Source organism: Neopsephotus bourkii, unplaced genomic scaffold (genome assembly GCF_033783945.1).
Source record: "Neopsephotus bourkii isolate Nb327-2 ecotype Australia unplaced genomic scaffold, CSIRO-AGI_Nbou_v1 NB_838, whole genome shotgun sequence".
Lineage (NCBI taxonomy): Eukaryota > Metazoa > Chordata > Aves > Psittaciformes > Psittacidae > Neopsephotus > Neopsephotus bourkii.
Genome location: NW_026901334.1, coordinates 2,071,326 through 2,085,837, shown reverse-complemented (window position 1 = coordinate 2,085,837; position 14,512 = coordinate 2,071,326). Strand labels below are relative to the sequence as shown.

At 47.3% G+C, this 14,512-nt stretch overlaps 2 protein-coding genes across 4 annotated transcripts in view; one reads left to right on the top strand and one right to left on the bottom strand.

The window, feature by feature from the left end:
- MLLT1 (MLLT1 super elongation complex subunit) overlaps positions 1-12,017 on the top strand; it is a 29,982-nt gene extending 17,965 nt beyond the window's left edge. Inside the window, exons 6-12 of one of the 3 annotated variants that reach the window (XM_061355948.1) lie at positions 1,013-1,558; positions 5,088-5,175; positions 5,979-6,090; positions 7,185-7,284; positions 7,496-7,567; positions 9,531-9,602; positions 10,079-12,017. In XM_061355948.1, coding sequence (XP_061211932.1) covers positions 1,013-1,558; positions 5,088-5,175; positions 5,979-6,090; positions 7,185-7,284; positions 7,496-7,567; positions 9,531-9,602; positions 10,079-10,207 — 1,119 coding nt within the window. In that variant the 3' untranslated portion in view covers positions 10,208-12,017. Of the gene's footprint in view, positions 1-1,012; positions 1,560-5,079; positions 5,176-5,978; positions 6,091-7,184; positions 7,285-7,495; positions 7,568-9,530; positions 9,603-10,078 lie in introns of all 3 variants that reach the window. The other 2 variants (XM_061355947.1, XM_061355949.1) reach the window with 2 other exon arrangements.
- The window catches only part of LOC133213616 (acidic leucine-rich nuclear phosphoprotein 32 family member B), a 94,734-nt gene that overhangs the window by 57,336 nt on the left and 22,886 nt on the right, over positions 1-14,512 (bottom strand). The gene's annotated exons all lie outside the window — the stretch shown is intronic.

Genomic DNA, 14,512 nt, shown 5'->3' with positions numbered 1-14,512 from the left:
TCTGATAGCCATTTTCTTCAGGGTTCTAAACGCTTCTGGCTCTTCAGTCCTGCTTTCTGATGTTGATGTTATGAAAAGGAATAGAGATGACTTACCTGTTAGTGGCCAATTTAATTTTGGTTGGGAATTAAGCATTAGAAAACACAGAAGATAGAAGAGAAATCAGAGGCTGTGGCACAAGCTCTGGTGAGAATTGCAGTAGCTAAAGAGACAACAGGTTCCTGGTTCTCTTCCTCCAGGTTGCCCCCAGAGGTGCAGTTGTGTTTGCATCTCAGCCTGTCCAGTTCACACACCAGTGTCTCCCCACAAGACCCACTTCTACAAGTGTGCATGTCGAGTTCACATGCAGTTCACAAAGGGAATTACTCTTGTCCCTTCATGGGTAACCTGTCTCTTAGGATGGTCAGGGTCCTGCCTACTGTCTTAAAGCACTTACTAAAGGTGATAAAATGCTGATATCAGAGACTTTGTGCCCCTGATGGTTGTGAGGACATTAAGTATTTTTGCCAGTTGCAGAGAGATTGATGCAGTGAGCTGGTGGCTCTCAACATAACTTGTATTTGCCATGGATGGGATTTAACCTTGAAGTGTCTCTTCAGTTGCTGTTTTTTTTTCTCTAAAATGTGATGTGAATACAAGTTTGGGTAACACAGCCAGAGTGAGCTTCCTCTTATCCGGGTTCAGATGTTAACCCTGCAGATTAAATCTGAACTAAACATCTGTAGATGCTTATAGACCTCCTTTTATAGACCATGGGAAGGAACAGGCTTTTGTGAAGCGAGTTTCATCTTGTCCTAGTGTAGATGTTCAAGTGCCTGCTGTCGGTCTCACCTTTAGGGAAATCTAGATGTTTAGCTCTGCGGTAGATAAGTACATTGGGCATCTGTTGGGTGGATGTCTATGTGAAACAAATGCTTCCATGTGATTTATGAGAATGTGTTTGATGATGCTGTGCTTTATGGTGAGCTTCAGTTTCATACCTGGCTTGCATGTTTCTGTTGCTGAATTTTAGGATGCAAACAAGGAAAGTAGCAAGGCATCCAAACCACACAAAGTAACCAAGGAGCACAGAGAGAGGCCAAGAAAAGACTCTGAAAGCAAAAACTCCTCCAAAGACCTTGAAAGAGAGCAAAACAAGCCTTTGAAGGACTCCTCCAGAAAACCAACTGAGAACAAACTGCCTAAGGAGGAGAAGGCGCCTCCAAAAGCTGCTTTCAAGGAACCAAAACTGGCCGTGAAGGAGACCAAACTGGAGAACACTTCTCCAAAGGGTGGGCCACAGCCGGAATTAAAGTCTTCCAGCAAGAGGCCCTCTAATGTGGAGTCACCAAAGCCTAGTGCCAAAAAACAGAAAAAGAGTAGCTCCAAAGGGGTAAAGAATATCCTAGGGACATCTCCCAGAACCTCGTCTTCCTCATATCCAGAGAAGAAACAAACCAAGGAGAAGATGAATGCCAAAGTGGAAAAGGTAAAACCTGAAAGCGAGGCCAAGGAGATCAAAAAGCCTGTGGAAATGGAGGAGTCGAATTCAGAGGATGAAACTTCTTTCAAGTCAGAGGTGAGTAGGGATTTATCCTTTACCAGAGTTTTTAAGCACGCTGCTTCAATCCCTGCATGACAAAGCCGTTCAAAACTACTCCTTCACACGAGGTAGAGAACCTGACTGGCAAATGCTGAGACTGGGTTGTACCTCAAAACTCCTCTTTGCAAACCTCCTCAGTGTTAATCATTACTACTACCTGCTTTGCCTCCTGTATCAGATATGCAGCTCTGTTTAGCTTTATCTGCAGGCAGGGTTACCTGAAAGTCAGAGTTTAAGGTTATGGCCTCTCGTTCATCCCTTGCAGTGACATTTATAGAGGCAGAGTAAGCATAGATACACTTCTACGTGCTCATGGTGGTTTTGAACGTGATCTTAATTCAGAAGAGGGGGAAATAATCTCAGTTTTGTTTCTGAGAAACAGAACCATACGAAAATACAAGTAAACCCCCTACTCCTGACATGGCCCATAAGAAATGTGCAATTGGCGAAAGCTCCGAGTCCAGCCACGTGCCATGAAACTGAAGTTGTGTTGTGAAACCTAAAACCAATTTATGTTATTGTGCTACTATTTTTAAAAGCTGTCTAAATATTTTTTCCTTTTTCCAGCTAAGGACACTCCTCATCCTCTGTCTTCTAAAAATCATTTCCCAAAAGAAGGCAAAAAGGAAAAAAGTAGGAGGGGAAAGACACAGCTTAAATCCAAACTGTCACTACTTTTTGCTCGCGTGTTTTGTATTTGTGACAAAGGCACCTATCTTCTAATAGGACTCACAGGATAATGGCACAGGAATTTTCGATCTGCTTCCTCCTGACTGCTTTTAGAAAGATTCCTTTAACTAGAATAAATCTTTTAGGGACACTTCGTGCTAGGATTTACTCAGCACCATGATGCAGTAAGAATTGATGTGTCTGTTCCAGAAAGGAGGTTTTGGCAAAGGGTTCCCAGTAGAAGAGCTTATTGGGGAAGTGTTAATTGAAGTTACTCTGCAAAGAGGCTTTTTCCAGCTTGTTTAAACGTGTGGCTTGTGCCTTAAAGACAGTCAGCAGCTCCTCTTTGCTTTCACCCTTATACCTGGAGTGTCAGTGTGTCTGTACCAGATCCATGGCCCTTGCTGTGAGCTTGTGCTCTGCTGAGCTCTGTCAAGCCCCAAGTGTCTTGTACTTCATTATTTCTTAGGTGTTATCCATCCCCTTGGGAGCTGCCAGGCAGCTGTAAGCTGATAGCAGCATTTAGACTGTTCTGTGAAACCACAGACTGGAGTTGTGGGTCCACAGCGGCTGCAGCAGACCTGTGTTACCCCCACCAAGTTTTTATGCTTCTGTGTCCTCTCTTGCACCAGCTCTTGTGTCCATTGGATGCTTGACAAGAGGTATTTGAGTGCTGGCCCAGAGGAGGGTAGGAATATTCAGTGTGATGGAGAGGGAACGTGGCAGCTGCCAGTCAGATCAGCTTAGGTTTCTGTGGAACTTGAAGCTTAAGGGTATAACTGCATAATGCATTGGCATCAGCAGGGAAGACTGAGTTCCTTTTCCACCCTGGGGGGTTTTTTGCTCCCAAGGCTGCAGTTTGCTGCTCCAGTGACTGCACTGTACAGCTGGTGGAGGATCTGTGTGGTAAAGCCACATCACTAAAGCGAAGGAGCAGCTGGAGGTGGACCGGGGCCCGGAAACTCTTAAATCAGCTTTGCTGCTGCAGCCAGCGTATTGTGCAACATGCTCTGAAGCTGCAGCTCCACGTTCAGAGTTGACATCTCTGCAGGCTGCTGTTGAAAGGAACAGTCTTGCTCTCATTTGTGCTGCTGGCACGAGAGCTCGTGTGACTTTGCAATGGGCTGGATGGAGGAGTTTCTCCTTCCATTTCAGCTCCTGCTGGAAGTTGGTTGTCCTTTTTTTTTCGCCTCCTTCCCCCATCAAGTCCAGTTCCCTGAGCTGGCCTCATGCTTGGCTGCCTAAATGCTGGTGCTGACAAAAGGGAGAGGCTGAGATGTGAGGACCGGGCTGCTTTTTTCCATTGTCGGCTTGTGCTTTTGTCATAGCCCGGTGACAGTAACTGCAGCCTGAGCAGCAGAGTGTGTCCAGCTGGAATAGCTGGCAGGGTTAATGGCAAAAGGAGAGATGAGGGTCTGTACAGCTTCCAGCTTCTCCTTCTTGGGGGTTCAGTCATTTTAAGGGGATACCCGCTAGATGATCAGGAGTGGAGGATGTTTGGGTTGAATCTGTGGGTAAGACACAAGAACTGTTCTCCCTTACCTTCAAAATACAGCTCTACTTTCATGTTGTAACTTCTCTAAACAGACAGGGCTGCTGCGGTGTGTTGATGGATCAGATTTTGGAACTGTTGAATTATTCTTGGCCACTGAATAATTCCCCTTTGTAATACCCCTTTTTGACACATTTCCCCGGCTGCTTACAGTGGAATAAATGAAACTCGTCACAATCTTTACAGTTAGGAAAGGGTGGTATTGGGGTGAAAGTCCTGCTGCCACTTCCACTTAATGCCCAAAGCTGCTGATGTGCCTCTGTCTCCCAGTTTATGTTTTTATAGTATTAACACTTTCTGTAATAAAGTTCACTGCTCAGCAGGAATGTGTGATTTTTGTAGCATCAGGATTTGGTAGTGGAAATAACAGGTGGGTTCCCAGGAATGGTGCAATGAAAATGAAATGCTACGTTTTGAGGGAATTACTTGGAAAAAAGGCAGGGTAATTTTACAGTACATTGAGAAGCTTCAAACCAGATCCTACTGAGTAACAACAAAACCTTCTTGAGGTTATTGTAAGAGGCAATGCTGTTGAGGATGAAATAGGTGCCTGAGCCTTCGCTGCCACCTCGTGGGCAATCAGGCTGAAGCAGTGATTCCTGGATGGTATCTGGGCTTACGCTAAAACCTTATCAAGTGCTAAAGCTTTGGTTTGGATGCTGCTATGGATTGTAGCTGATGATGTCTTTTAACCCATTCCGACTGCACAGTGTGCTCCTGACATTGCACTGACTGTCCACAGAGTTGGTTCCACTGGAGATCAGCAGGTTTCTGTTATGTTTGCACACTAAACTGGGAATACCACAGTGGATCCCTCAAATTGGTGTAGAAACAACTGTTTTGAGGGTATAGTAATGCATTAGAACTCATTTTGGAGCCAAGTGAGCTAGTTAGGATAGGTGTCCTTTCTGTGTTTCATGACCAGTACAAGGTGTGCAGAGGGTGAGTTGGTGAGTTACAGCAAATACACTTTTTAAGAGGGCTGTAGTAATTGTTCTAGGCTCTATGCTGGTCACCTTTACATTGCAAAGTGAGCTGTGCTTCTCCATTTCATGGGACCTGTTGAGGCTGCTGAGCTACAGTGTGCTAAAGTTTCCATAACTGCCATATTTATCCATCTTGTGTTTTGTATGTTTTCTGTAATTCCAAGGGCTGCATTCAGTGATGTACGATGTAGAGTGCTCATGTGCTTCAGTCTCACTGTGTTTTGTGTCATGCACTGCTTTTCTGGATTAGAAAGGTTAAGATTCTTTCTCTTTTGTTTCCCTTCTATGGGGGGTTAAGTCTGTCCAGTCCAGCCCTTCCAACTCCAGCTCCAGCTCCGACTCCAGCTCTGACTCTGATTTCGAGCCATCTCAGAACCACAGTCAAGGTGTGTTGCAAGAAATCAAGTTTGTTAAACTCTTCCTTGCGTGACCTTAAAAGGCTCATGAGAACTTAAACCATTTTCTTAGCACTTTATGTATAAGACTAATATGGTTTCTTGTGTGGAACCGTGTGTTGAAGCTGTAATGTTTCACCCGGAACAGACGATAACGTCCTGGTGTAATCATGAACAAGGATTTTTCTTCTTCTAGCAGTTAATTTATGAGGAGGGTGTCTCTCTGGGTTTGGTTCTTTCCCCGTTGACTTTGGCTTCTGCCTCAGTTTATAAATGTGTTGGCTGCTGCTTGATCTATAGTGCCACCAGAACAGTTCTCCTCCAATCTCTCATATGGTTTATTAAAAATCAGAAATGTGGCATTCATCACTTTACCAGTACATAACAAAGCTCCTTTTTCAGATCCCTCCACTGAGAGCCCCAAGAGATACACTGTGGTACCAGTAAATGTTCTAACCTTAGCAAATCCTGTGTTGCTGCAAATGCTGTCGCCTGAGTGACTTTTACAATAGCCCCCAAGCACATGAAAAATGTGTCCATTTTGTTCTCATTTCAGAGAGGAGATTTGGGGGAGGTTGGGGTGGCTTCACAGCAGTAGTAAAGTTTGTCAACCCTGTTTTAGTTTGGAGACTGGAATATAGTCTCTTAGCAGTGTTTTTGTGCAAAATGGGAATACCAGTGACATCTTACTGGGAAATCTTAATGTGTTAATAACAACTAATGCAGTTGAGATCAGCTCAGATGAAGTTCACTCTGTGTATCCTCATGAATTGCTTTCTCCACTCTGATCCCAGGCCCATTGCGCTCCATGGTGGAAGATCTGCAGTCAGAGGAGTCAGATGATGATGACAGCTCCTCCGGAGAAGAGGCAGCAGTCAAAGCAAACCCAGTCAGCCGGGATTCCAGGTGGTAACAAATCAGGAAGAAAAAGATGTTTGTTTGTCTTCTTTCCCCTCCATGTTTGGTATTTCTGTGTGCCCTCCATTTGGAGGGAGGAATCAAAGTGATGTGTTAAAGTGTGAGAGGAGGAGAGAAGGGGCAGATGTGTGGAGGACTTGGCATGGGGTGGGGACAGAGAGCAGATGAAAACAGCAGGGTGAGAACAGAATTGGATGAGGAGGGATCACTGGGACTCAAAGAGAGGAAGGCCCTGGGAAGGGATCTGTGAGCTTGCAGGTGTTAGCGACTGAGCCCCTTAAAACAGTCACCTAATTGTCATCTTCAGATCTCTGCAGAGCAGGATGGTGTGTGTCACCTTTGATCTGCAGAGCTGAGAGGAGTGGTGTGGAGGCTGTCAGCATGTGAGCTCTGCTCACCACACAGGGCTGGTATGAAATGGAGACATTGTGGTCTTTGCTGATGGTTGGTTACTTGACTCCTACAGGACTTGGTTTACAGCCATTTCCTGCTTTAGTCAATGGAAATAGTTGAATTCATCTTTCTCCCCCAGGAAACGCTGTTGTAGGCAAAACCCAGAGTGTCAGGCTGGATATTTGAAACCAAATGCTTGTCCCAGACAGCAACTGCAAGTTTGAAGTGATGCTTTTGTTCACCAGCTCCCCCCTCCAAAATCTATTGTTGCACTCTTGTTATCAACTGAACAGGAATAGGAGAGACTTTGGAGGATGTTTTTAGAGGATAGGTACCAAGCAGTTTGTCAGGCTCGTTAGAAGTTAGGATAACTGCTATAATCCAGCTGTAAGGGCACAAGAAGAATGAGAAGAAATAGGGGATCTCAAAGGTCACACCAGAAACAGTAAATGTGGTTTTTTGCCCGTGGTTTCAGTGGAGATGTTGGTAGGGCCTGCCCAGGGAATGGAAGATGGTGAAGGTGGTATCAGCTGGGGGAAAAAGGGAATTTTGGAAATCAGACTGACCATTTATCCCAGACAACTTGCTAGTCTAATGAAGAGAATTTCACTAAACTCTGTGGTTTAGCTGACAGCTGAGTTAGTTCCCCACTACCTGGTGATGCTAATTCTCTGCTGCTTGTCTTTCAGACTGAGCCTTAGTGACAGCGACAGTGATAACAGTGCAGATTCCTGCCTGCCGAGTCGAGAGCCACCTCCTGGTCAGAAACTGCCCCCTGCAAATAATAAGGTACAGCATCATCCTGGGTGCCATACAGGGCTGCTTCCCACCACTTTTGGTTCCTGCATTGTGTTCAGTCTGTGGTGGCACCAAATCTTCCCTGTTTCACTCTTTATCAGACCCATAGTTCCTGTCTCTTAGTGCTGTGTGTCCAGACCATTAACCCACTGTGTTTTCAGCATTAATTTTGGTCCCTAACATTGATTTCTTTTACCTTTAGGCATCTGGAAGAAAAAGCCCAGAGTCTTGTAACAAGCCAGAGAAGATCCTGAAGAAGGGCACGTACGATAAGGTATGTTTGAGGCTTTGTGCATTAGAACTGTTGGATGCTTGCTTACATTTGTGTGTAGAGAACAGTTTGTGTCAGCTGAGCCTGTTCACGTGGTTCTGTCTGGGCAGGTTAAACGTTTGAGTATAAGGAAAACCAGTTGTTGAAAGGCCAGGCTTTGGAGAGTGATGCTGCTGAGGCTGTGTATGTTAAATAGATGTACCCCCAGGGTGTTCCCATATGCAAATGTTAGAATTGCTTTAGTGGTTTGCCCTTTGTCTGAACCAGTGGTCTGGCCACTGCTGCAGTGGTGAGGCCTCTTCATTCAAAGTCCGTTTTCATCTGTCTTTGATCTGACACATGAAAGGTTGGTTGATGCTCTGCTTTGCTGGTTGAGTTGAAACCTTGTTTGTTCAGTGCAATGCCCTTCTTTGTAGCCTCTGAGGGAAGCAGAACAGTGTGTGTGCTCCTGAAGCACGGCTGAATGGCAGGCAAATCACCAACCACCAAGCTGTCCAGAGGCTTCTCCCACTGTGTTCTTTCTCATAAAGAAATCAATCAAATGGGAGCTTAATACTTTTCCTTAGTCTAATCATTGGGGTCCTTGCAGTAACCAGAGGATCAGAATGTAGCTCTTGTGTGTGTTAACACTTCAAACATGGGAACACAGCACAGGCTCATGGCTTCATTTAAGGTGTGAGTTGGGATCCTAAAGATACTTGCACCCAAGTCTCCTGCCAGCCACAAAACCTGATGCTACCCACAGCTCGGGTGGCTTATCTAGGACAACGTCTGTAGGTGGTAGTGTCTTTTATTAGATTCCTTAATGCACATGGTAGGGGACACCCTTGAGACACACTGAAGAAAGTGCCTGAAACACCATCCGCTTGTCCAGAGGTTTCACAGAAGACAGTAGCTGTCCCAGCAGCATGGCATTCAGTGAGGGTGTTTGGTGCTTTTTTCTGTGTCAGTGTGCTGGGGAGGGGGATGGTTCACACATTTTGGGGGGAGGGAAGCGAGTTTGGGGTTACTGTACTTTTTTCCCTTGGTACAATTACTTAAACGAGTTCAGTTTTGCTGATATAGACATGAACAACTCTGAGGCAGCTTTACAGATTAAGACTCCATCCCCTGTGAGCAGTACTGCACTGGCAGAAACGTGCCTGGTTGGCTGCCTAAATTAAAATGAATAAGAAAACCCTGACACCCTTATATGAGAGCAGTTACTGCGCTGAGCATGTAACCAACCCTGCAGTTCCCCCTGCGTAAGTAAAACTACCCATGAGTACAGCACACCCAGACTCTTTCCTTCCCTAAAACACAACTCGGTGCTCAGCAGGTTGCTGGGAACTGATGCAGGTATTTTCAGGTAATGAGTAATTTATTAGTGCAACCTGCTGATGAGGAACTTGCACTGAAGTTCACCAGGGTGGACTTCACCTCGCTGAGGTTCTCTAAGCTCAAATGTTCTAACCACTTCTTAAAGCATTTGGTTAATGGTGACATTGAATAATCTTGCTGGTGGTCTTCAGACCATCTGTATTTCATGGAATCCCAGCCTGGTTTGGGTTGGAAGAGACCTTAAAGCTCATCCAGCTCCAACCCCTGCCACGGGAAGGGACCCCGTCCACTGGAGCAGCTTGCTCCAAGCCCCTGTGTCCAACCTGGCCTTGAGCACTGCCAGGGATGGGGCAGCCACAGCTTCTCTGGGCACCCTGTGCCAGCCTCCCACCACCCTCAGTGAAGAACTTCTTCCTAATGTCTAATCTAAATCTTCCCTCAGCTTGTGAAGTCTTTATGTGAGTCTGTGTGCAGTCCTCCAGTACTTGGTAAGGATGGAGGAGGCAGTAAAAACTGAGAAAAAATTGGGACTAGGAGCATGTGTGAAAGGGCCTCGAGTTCTTCTGATCCTCACTGGAAGAGTCACTTTGGCAGTCACTCAAACATGCCACGTATGTCACTGTTTCTGTTCCTGCCTCCTTTACAGGCCTACACTGATGAATTAGTGGAGCTTCACAGGCGACTAATGGCACTACGAGAGCGCAATGTGCTACAGCAGGTAGAGATCATTTGTCAGCTCTGGCAGGCTGTTGTACTCTAACCTTTGTGTCCAAGGGTCTCAGCTGGACCCCTGTGATGCTTTCACTTGCCTCTCCTGCAGGAGAGGGTCTGCTTCTCATTGAAAGCAAAGATACATAGAAAAGAAAACACTAAATCAGCTGTGCATGCCATGGTTTTGTTGGAAAAGATGCACAAGTGTGGTTTATGCATCTCTGCCATCCCAGTAGCAGTCCCAAAGCTGGGCTCTCTCTGCCTAATTTAAAAGGGAAGAAACATGCCCATGTCCCTTCCTGGACTGAGCTAGTGCAGGAGGTTTGCTTTTTTGGGAGAGGATTCCCTTCATGTTGTGAGACATTCTCCTCTCTGAGGCTTTCTAGAGGGGTGAGGGAAGGACGGGGCTGATTGCTCTGTATCTGCTCTGTGCAGTCTTCATAGCTCCCTGTCCACATCCTTGCTTGTCTCCTTTCTGCACAGATTGTAAATCTCATTGAAGAAACCGGGCATTTTAACGTTACCAACACAACCTTTGACTTTGACCTCTTCTCCTTGGATGAGACGACCGTCCGCAAGCTGCAGAGCTACTTGGAAGCGGTAGCGACATGACGCTTGGCCTTGGCAGCAGCTGCTTTTGAAACCAGAGATCCCCTTGATTGGTACCAGGAAACGAACCCATGGAACTAGGCCTTCTTATTCTCCTGATTCACCCGAAGCACTGCCTTAGAGAACAGCCATGCTCTATGAATGCACAGCCAGCTGCACTTTCTTGTAGGCTTCAAACAAGCACCCGTATTGCTGAGTCTGTCCTCCCTGGCTTCCTACGTACGCTTGGGCGCAGATCCTGAGTAGAGCAGAAGATGTGCTGCACTTAACCTCCCGGCGCGACCTTTCTCGTTCTACTTCAAGCAACTGTGTTTGAAGAGCACGTTTTGAGGCGTCTCTGAGGTCTGAAGAAGTGTGGATGATGTTTTCTTCACCAAATCTAGGGACCATCTGCCTGCGGAGAGCTCCAGCGAGTCCCGTTGCCTGCAGCTCTGCGAGGAAGCGTTGATGCTGTGTAAGTAAGATTGGCTTTTACAAAGCTTAACCCGAGAGCCTGATGCCAGAGATGGGTCCCGCTGCTCTGCTGCAGAGGAGATGGACAGATCCCAGTTGTGATCACTTGCAAGCTCGTTCTGGCGTGGCTCGGTGCAGAGCACTGCTGTAACGTGGCTCCTGATCTCTCCAGGGCATCGTTCCACGGGCAGGACCTTCAGCTTCCTGCAGAGACAGTTCGTGCTCTTTGAAAAGGCCTCTAGAATCTGCTGTCTCCCGCTGGGGTTTGGAGATGTCTTGTTTTGTTGATCTGAGCTCCTAAACAAAGTCTCACTCCTTTCAGTCTGCTTTAACTGTAATAGGACTACAAAACTGTAAGCTGTATATTTTATATATATATTATATATATGTATGTACTGTATGTATAAGAAGGGCCTAGTTGGGTCTTATGATCTTAAGGGTGTGTTTTTCTGTTCTCTTTTCTAAAGGCTCTGGCAGGGGAAGGGCGCTTAAGAACATTTGACTTGTTTGTTAAAATGCCTCTTGTGGACAATTTCTAGTGTGTGGAAGCCCAGCAGCGATCTTGGAAGCGTTCAGTGCTTCGGAAGGGGCTCACCTCTCGTCTCCTCACTTGTCAGTGTTGATGCTAACTTTGCCAAAAGACGCGATTGGTTTTGTTCTTATGTTCTCAAAGAGGAATCTCCTACAGTGGCCCCTATAGTAGTGGCTGTACTTTGGGAAAACCAAAACAAGGGAGAGTTTTATCTTCGGACACAGCTGGAAAACGCTGACGTAGGAAATGGGTGAAGTTGGGTTTGTTTCCTCCTCCCTCTCCCGCCCTGCTGCCTGTTCAGGATCCAGTAAACACTAATCCCAACCCTCTCCTATGTTTCTAGTTAAACTAGTGTTGGCTTCCAAGTGTTGTCTAGGTGGGTGTGTGGAAAGCTCTCATTGAACCCCTACTGCATTCCCACTCCCAAAACCCAGTATTTTCTTGAAGAATTGCTCAGTTTTCCCCATCAGTGTCGAAGCTGTTGCCAAATGTGAGCTGGGCTGCGGGTGTGAGGAGGAGCGCGGTGTTCCCAAGGATCCCTCTGCTCCGAGGGGTCCCCCCAGCTCTGTGACAGCCCCATGGGGGAGCTGGGGGGGGGTCTGCTGTGTCCCTTCTCCACTCTAAAATCCAGTCCCTTGTTTTGGGTTCCCCCTTTCTTTATCATGGAAATGTTGCAACTAATCAACTGAAGTGGCAATATGATGATAAGCTTGTTTGAGTTGGGTCATGTTGACCCGATTCCCATTAATTTTGTCTTTGTACCATCTTTCATGTGTCGTGTGTGTGTGTGTGTGTGTGTGTATATATATATATGCATATATATATATATATATATATAAAAGAATCAAGCTCATGCCGGGCGCAGACCCTGTCAGACAGTGATCTCAGCTGTTCCCTTTCCTGATGGACAATGCCAAGCCTGGAGGAGGAGGAGCTGCGGTCCTGGCTCGGTGGCTCTGGGATGCGCCGCGGTGCAGGACGGCAGCGGCAGCCCACGAGGGTCCCCGCTCACCAGGGGCTGTGTTCGGTGCCGTGGGGATGTGTGAACCTCTCCCATCGGGTCTGTGGTGTGGAGGAGGTGAGCCCAGGGTGGTCGCTATGGACCCAGCAGGGCCTCCTGCCCGCTGCCCCTGGGGAAGGGCACAGCGGCATCACCCCTGTCCCCGAGGTGCAGCGGTGGCGGCCGGCCTGAGCCTGAGGTCTTTCCCTTCCTCTCTGTGCCCAGGGACCGTGCCCTGTGGCTCCTGGCAGCACTTCTGGGCCTCTCGGTGGCCTCTGGGCTTCCCCATGCAGGTGTGGAGGTGCCACCTCCCGTGAAGATGCAGAAGGGGCCGCGCTGCTCCCAGCCCGTCCATGAACACGCATGGGAGGGTGTTCCTGAACGCGGCTGGAAGCGCCCGCTCTGGCATCGTCCTGTCCTGGAAGTCCGATGAGCGGTGATAGGAATCCTGTTTGGTTTTTATAAGAAGTATTTTACACATGGATTTTTTTAGACTGTTTATAATCTCCTTGAAAACCTGAAATAGGATTGTTCCCCCCCCCCCCCCAGCAATAGTTCTTTTCCATTGTGTGCACATGCTGATTTGTTACTAAAAAGGTTTCTTGCAAGTACTTAGTTGTTCTACAGAGTTGTTGTTCTATGGGGTATGTGGTAGCGTCGGGGACCACAGGAGGAAATGACTCTGCAACCAAGGATCGGTCACATTCGGGCCTCATCTTGTGTCCCCTTCTAGTTGGGTCTGAGCGAGTTCCCTGTGTAGGTTCTCTGTAGGCTGGCTGGCCGCTGTTCTGAACATGCCGTGTACAGGTATTTGTGGATAAAGTGTTTGTTCTTGTGTCACTCTTGAGAGCATGGATGGAGTATTGTACTATAGGAAGGAGGTGGCGGTGCTGCCCTCAGCATTGCTTCAGGTCTTCGAGGATGTTGTAGTAGCGTTGTTAAAATGGGGAAAAAAAAAAAAAGGACAAAAAAAAAGAAAAAAGAGAAAAAAAAAAAAAAAAGGACAAAAAATAGCCAAAATTGACTTGTAGCCATAATGGTTTTCCAAGGAAAATGAACTCTGTTACGTCCCGGTGTCCTTCGTCTCGGTACTGAAGGCTTTCAGAGGAGTGTGAGTGGGTCAGGATGCGGCTCTTCAGCTCTCCCTTGGTGGTGAAGGGGCAGAAGAGGGGGTCAGGGCATGCTCCTGGTGTCTTGCTCTGTGCTTACTGACGTGATGGATTGCAGCGGCCGAGCGGTGCCCATGGAGCCATGGAAGTGCAATCAGTGCTTTGGCCACCAGTTCTTCCATTGCTGCTCGCGGTGGTAGCATCAGGACCAGCCCAAGCGATGGATGCAACAATCCCGAAGCGGTTTTTGGCCCATCTTGAACGGATTTGATGGCAGGAGAGGTTTAAACTTCCCTTTTGGAGCTTGCCACCAGCAGAGAGCCAGGTCCCTGGTTCTGTGTTACTTCTAAAGCCTGGGATCAGTGGGGTCCTGGTGTGCTGGGGCATGGAATAGCCATCAAAACCTGCCGAGACGAGTTTGCACTCCTAAAGCAAATGTAAGTACTTCACCTTCTAGATGACTCTTAATTGTATTTCTGCCTAGAGCCGAGGTATTAAATACCTTGTCACTTGAGGATGGTCAAGGTTGCGTTGGGAACGGGAATTCTTCACTCGGCTGTAAGAAATGCAGCTGGCCCAAGACTAACTTCAAGATTAAAAAGAAATCATGTTTGTAATAACGGTCCAGGATTGTTCGTCCTGAATTTTAAACTTTTTGTTAAATTTGTGGAACTATGGAGGAATTTTCTAGAAAAAGTGAAATAAAGTAAGATGGAAAAGTAAAATTTAGGGTGGTTTTGGTTTGTTGGGTTGCTTCTCTGTGGGCAGCAAGGATGGAGTTATGTAGGAATCCCAGCCTGGTTTGGGTTGGAAATGACCTCAAAGCTCTTCCAGCTCCAACCCCTGCCACAGGCAGGGACCCCTTCCACTGGAGCAGCTTGCTCCAAGCCCCTGTGTCCAACCTGGCCTTGAGCACTGCCAGGGATGGGGCAGCCACAGCTTCTCTGGCAGCCCCTGGTGATGAACAGCAGAGGAAGGGGAACTCCTTTAAGCCCTGGTGTTTGTTAACACATCGGTTTTAAAGCTGTAGCTTAAATCCTGCACCTTCCCTGGCATTCCAAGGGCACTGCAGCAGCAGAGGGGCTTTGCTGCTCCCCATCCCCTTGGCCCCTGACCCAAGCCAGGGCTGAGCATCACTGCAGGGTTAAGGACAAACAGCAGCGTTTATTGCGTGTTGCTCTGGCCAACAGAGCCCGTTGGGGTTCAGACAGGGG